The sequence below is a fragment of the Pleuronectes platessa genome, chromosome 21 (genome assembly GCF_947347685.1).
Source record: "Pleuronectes platessa chromosome 21, fPlePla1.1, whole genome shotgun sequence".
NCBI lineage: Eukaryota > Metazoa > Chordata > Actinopteri > Pleuronectiformes > Pleuronectidae > Pleuronectes > Pleuronectes platessa.
Window position 1 is genome coordinate 13,869,987 of NC_070646.1, and position 5,059 is coordinate 13,875,045.

The 5,059-nt window shown below is 48.3% G+C and overlaps 1 protein-coding gene across 2 annotated transcripts; it reads left to right on the top strand.

Moving 5' to 3' along the window:
* Nucleotides 1–1,582: 1,582 nt before the first annotated feature.
* sox9a (SRY-box transcription factor 9a) lies at nucleotides 1,583–4,664 on the top strand. 2 transcript variants are annotated; one of them, XM_053414389.1, is made up of 3 exons: nucleotides 1,583–2,395; nucleotides 2,600–2,850; nucleotides 3,005–4,664. In XM_053414389.1, the coding sequence occupies exons 1-3, from the start codon at nucleotides 1,959–1,961 to the stop codon at nucleotides 3,787–3,789; spliced, it is 1,473 nt and encodes a 490-aa protein (XP_053270364.1). In that variant the 5' UTR covers nucleotides 1,583–1,958; the 3' UTR covers nucleotides 3,790–4,664. The 2 variants fall into 2 exon arrangements, with proteins under 2 accessions (XP_053270364.1, XP_053270365.1); XM_053414390.1 differs by having other exon boundaries at nucleotides 2,600–2,838.
* The last annotated feature ends 395 nt before the right edge of the window (nucleotides 4,665–5,059 follow it).

Consider the following 5,059-nt stretch of genomic DNA (forward strand, 5'->3'; position numbering starts at 1 on the left):
TGTGTGTGTGTGTGTGTGTGTGCGTGTGTGCGTGTGTGTGTGCGTGTTCTAAAAAACTAAAATCACTCATGTTGATTCATTCATAGATGACAGCAGTGGAGAATTAACTAAATACATTCACTCAAGGGATATATGTACTTTTTTAGTAGTTTCTCCATTTTCTGCAACTTTCTACCTGCACAAGAGGGAAATGTTGAAAAAAAAATCATCCATGGTATTATTGGTTAGACCCACTAGTGACATCCCAAGTTAATATTTCACATGTAAAACCTGTGATCGACGTATAACGTTTATTTTATAGATTTAACTGTTCAGCGCTATGCACAGTAGTTAAAGTGGCTCAGCCGACCAGCTACAACATTACGATGCTTCCTACACATGTATACATTAGTAATAACAACACAATATTGCTATTTATAGTAATTTAACTTCCAAGAGTCGTACTGATGAAAATTGTTTGAGATAATGGCTAAACTAGGACAAGTTTTAGTCGGAGGTTGTCTGCTGTTTTTCTAGGTTCCGTGGTTCGATCCCCAGCTCCCCTGAGCCCAAGGACACCCAGCATCACAAAAAGAGGGAAAAACAGTACAAACACGTAGATGACGGGACAACAAGACAATACCAGCAACAACAACTTGTGCTGGGAGTTGTGGTCTTTTATATTGCACTAATGGTACTTTTTAGTGAAGGAGCTGAATACATTTTTTACAAGCGAGGAAAACAAATAACTAAAGAAGTGATTGTTTCCAAAATGACGTTTGGTGAAAGGTGAAGTTAGAAGTCGATCAGTTGGTGAACGGGACAAATGCACCAGCTTATTGCTCAGTTGTTGGATATGAGGCGAGCGATAGAAAAATAATAATCAGAAGCTGGTGTCTTGAGTGCAACTGTTGCACTGCTGCAGCTTGTGGAGCTGCCCCTCCATCCTCCTCCTCCCCCTCCTCCTCCACCTCCTCCTCCTCCGGCTCTCAGCAACAGGAGAGAGGTCTGCTGTCTCCCCCTATTGGCGAGTTTACGTATTTGTAGGTGGTGGACCAGTGTGGAGAAAGAAACTAAAAGTTTTAAAAGTAGGATCAGAAAACTGCTCATAAACTAAATCTGTTTGTGATAAAAGTGAATGAACAGATTTTGTTTTACGTTTTAATCTCTAGTTATAAAATATAACTCGAGATTTTATAATCTCCAGTTATAAAAGTTAACAGATTTTGTTTTGTTTTGCTACATCCCCTCATGATAGAATGTTCCTGTTTGGTTAGTTGGAGTGCAATGACATAAAATATAGTGAGTATATGTTTTAATGAAATCACTCTTTCCTTATGCAGTGTATGAAATAATCCAGCAGCAGAATTAAACAGCGTGCAAAATATACTGGCTGGAGGGCAACGAGCGCACGCGTGTGTGTGTGCGTGTGTGTGCGTGTGTTGGAGAAAGTGTCTCTGTGTTTTCAATGCTGGTTAAGGGGGAGAGATCAAATTCCCTCACTTTGGCGTCACAAGTTGCCAGCCAATCAGGTTCAGGCTTTCCTGTGCGGCATGGTAACGCTCTTATAAGCGCTGCACGCACAACGCTCGCAGTTCAAAGCACTCGCGCGTCCTGGGGATTGTACTCGGACACTGGAACGGAGCATTTTCACCGTCTCGTCCTGCACAGTTGAGAGAAAACTCTCATCAGCTGGCTTGGTTTTTGTGCCATTTTTTAAGCGCGGATCCATTTGCACAGACGCACTCGACCAGGGAATCGGTGCGCAGCTCCGTGCGTAAAGACACTCGTTCTCCAAATCGCTTCTACGCGCCGGAGCAGAGAGACAGAGAGAGACTGAGTATCAGCTGTTTTTCTGTGCACTTCTCTCAGACTCATCCTGGAAAGATAGAGTGACTTTCAGAGGCTGTCTTCCTCTCGTGAGAGCCTTCAGAACTCACCCGTTTCACGCGTAATTTTGGCAACGAACAGTTTCGCGTATGAATCTCCTCGACCCTTACCTGAAGATGACGGAGGAACAAGACAAGTGTCTCTCTGATGTCCCGAGCCCGAGCATGTCCGAGGACTCCGCGGGCTCCCCGTGCCCGTCCGGCTCGGGCTCCGACACCGAGAACACCCGGCCGTCGGAGAACGGTCTGCTCCGGGCGGACGGGACCCTGCTCGACTTCAAGAAGGACGAGGAAGATAAGTTCCCCGCATGCATCCGCGACGCCGTGTCCCAGGTGCTCAAGGGCTACGACTGGACTCTGGTGCCCATGCCGGTGCGCGTTAACGGATCTAATAAGAACAAGCCTCACGTTAAGAGACCGATGAATGCCTTCATGGTTTGGGCTCAGGCTGCGCGCAGGAAGCTGGCGGATCAGTACCCACACCTGCATAACGCGGAGCTCAGCAAAACTCTCGGGAAACTCTGGAGGTATGTGTGAACACTCTTTTACGCACGGGTTTAGGATGCAGAGTGTGTGAATTAATCAATGAATCTTAACTTAAATTTGTGTTATAACCTATATTTTTGTTTAAACTGAACAGTTATTTGGTTTGAAACACTTTATTTCCCTTCTCCTAATGGAATTTAATGTTTTAGTAGGGTATTTATATTAACGCTATTTCTTTCGAACAGACTTCTCAACGAAGGCGAGAAGCGGCCGTTTGTGGAGGAGGCTGAGCGGCTCCGGGTGCAGCACAAGAAGGATCACCCGGACTACAAGTACCAGCCCCGGCGAAGGAAGTCGGTCAAGAACGGACAGAGCGAGCCGGAGGACGGCAGCGAGCAGACGCACATTTCTCCTAATGCCATCTTCAAAGCTCTGCAGCAGGCGGACTCCCCAGCCTCCAGCATGGGCGAGGTGCACTCTCCGGGTGAGCACTCAGGTGAGCAGAGAGAAAAGTCTTCTTAGTCGTTGCACTTGTCCCTCAGTGCTTTCATAATTGCCCCAAATCCTGCCCACTACACCATTTTTGAGAGTTAGATATTTCCTTCCCTAACACATGCTCATTTGTATTTTTTTTTTTTTTGTATTTCCAGGCTCCCAGGGGCCCCCTACCCCTCCAACCACCCCAAAGACAGATGTCAGCTCAGGCAAGATGGACCTAAAGCGTGAAGGGGGCATCCGCTCTCTGCCCGAAGGCCCCGGCGGGCGCCAGCTCAACATCGACTTCCGCGACGTGGACATCGGCGAGCTCAGCAGCGACGTCATCTCCCACATCGAGACCTTTGACGTCAACGAGTTTGACCAGTACCTCCCGCCCAACGGCCACCCGGGCCTCCCTGGCAACGCCGCGCCGGTCACCTACACAGGCAGCTACAGCATCAGCAGTGGCGCCCCTGTCAGCCCGCAGGCGGGGGGTGCCGCCGCCTGGCTGGTCAAAACCCAGAACCAGCAGGGGCAGCAGCACTCCCTGACCGGCGGCTCAGAGGCGGCTCAGGCCCAGCAAAGGACCCAGATCAAGACAGAGCAGCTGAGTCCGAGCCACTACAGCGAGCAGCAGGGCTCCCCGCAGCACATCACCTACAGCCCCTTCAACCTGCAGCACTACAGCCCCCCCTCCTCCTCCTACCCGGCCATCTCCCGGGCGCAGCAGTACGACTACGCCGACCACCAGGGGGGCGGCGCCGCGGCCTCCTACTACAGCCACGCGGGGGCCGGGCAGGGCTCGGGGCTGTACTCGACTTTCAGCTACATGGGCAGCCCCAGCCAGAGGCCCATGTACACGCCCATAGCCGACAACACAGGAGTGCCCTCCATCCCGCAGAGCAGCCCGCAGCACTGGGAGCAGGCTCCGGTGTACACCCAGCTCACCAGACCATGAGCCGCCCGATAGACTGAGAGACAACACACACACACACACACACACCCAATGAGATGTACAGCCACACACACATCCGTTCAAAAACACACATTCCAAAAACACTTTACTCCAGGGAGAGTTCTTCCCTTGAATCAGACACTTGAATTCAACGCAGAGGAGAGCTGGACTTGTGATTGGCTCACGTCGTGCCTTGCTATTGTACCATGATAGAAACTATAAATATATATATTTTTTAGAGAGATGGAGAGACTTAAGAAAATCCTCTGTGAGGACTTATTGATTGTCGATATTTCCGTAGGTACTGTTTATGTTTCTTTTCTTTCCTTTTTTTTTTTCTTCATACGCTGGCAGTTTGTAACCCATGGGGGTGGAGGGAGGGGAGGGTTTGGGTAATTATTTGTACCTGTAGATAGAAAAACCAAAAAGCTCTATATTTTTCAAACCAGGTCAGTGGCGACACTTCTACACGCAGGTGGTGAGGCGCTTGGTTTGATCTCATGCGACGGCTTCTGCACGTTCTGATCGGTTCCGTTCAGCAAGTATGGTTTGTGTTTAAGCTGTTAATGCTGTCAAATTTCATTTTTTCTTCCTTCTCAAGTTATGTGTCATGATCATTGAAAAAAACTGTTGGCAATGCAGTGAAAGAGACGCACTCTGTTTCACGATGCTGTGTTGTCCTGTCAGAGGGAGACTGCGCCCCCCCCCCCCCCCCTTACAACCCTCCGTGCCTTAGATTTTACATTTTCTCAAACTTTTTATATATGTGCGAGTGTGTGTGCGCGTGTGTGTCTGTGCCACAGCTGAGATTACACTTACCGTCTAACGGTGTGTGTTTGACAGCTACAGGAAGTCACCTTTGACCCCTCGGGTCTCCCCCCCCCCCCCCCCCCCCCTGCAGTCTCCCACCACGCTGGTGTCCTCAACCTCCTCCTCCCCCTGCCCAGGTCTAAGTCTTGTTTTTCAAACTTTATTTATTTATTAGCTTTAATTTTATTTCAAAGTAATTATTTTGCATACTATTCTTATAACTAATGAATTGTTCTCTTTGCAGTGTAGACGGCATATCATTTCCCCCTTATTTTTAAATTTAGATTTTCAACCCAGGGGGTACTTTAGAGAGAAGAAAAAAGGTACACGCTGTACTCGTCTTTTATTTTTTGGTTTATTTATCTTATCTAAATGTCTATTTTAAGTATGTATTTGTGTTTTTCTGAGGGTCCGGGGTGGGCTATCTTACGAAAACGTGTACGATTTATTTGTTATTTGTGAA

Coding starts and splice junctions, on each gene's coding strand:
- sox9a (XM_053414389.1), top strand. CDS start 1,959: ATGAATCTCCTCGACCCTTACCTGAAGATGACGGAGGAACAAGACAAG. Junction 2,396..2,599: donor ACTCTCGGGAAACTCTGGAG/GTATGTGTGAAC, acceptor TCTTTCGAACAG/ACTTCTCAACGAAGGCGAGA. Junction 2,851..3,004: donor CTCTCCGGGTGAGCACTCAG/GTGAGCAGAGAG, acceptor TTGTATTTCCAG/GCTCCCAGGGGCCCCCTACC.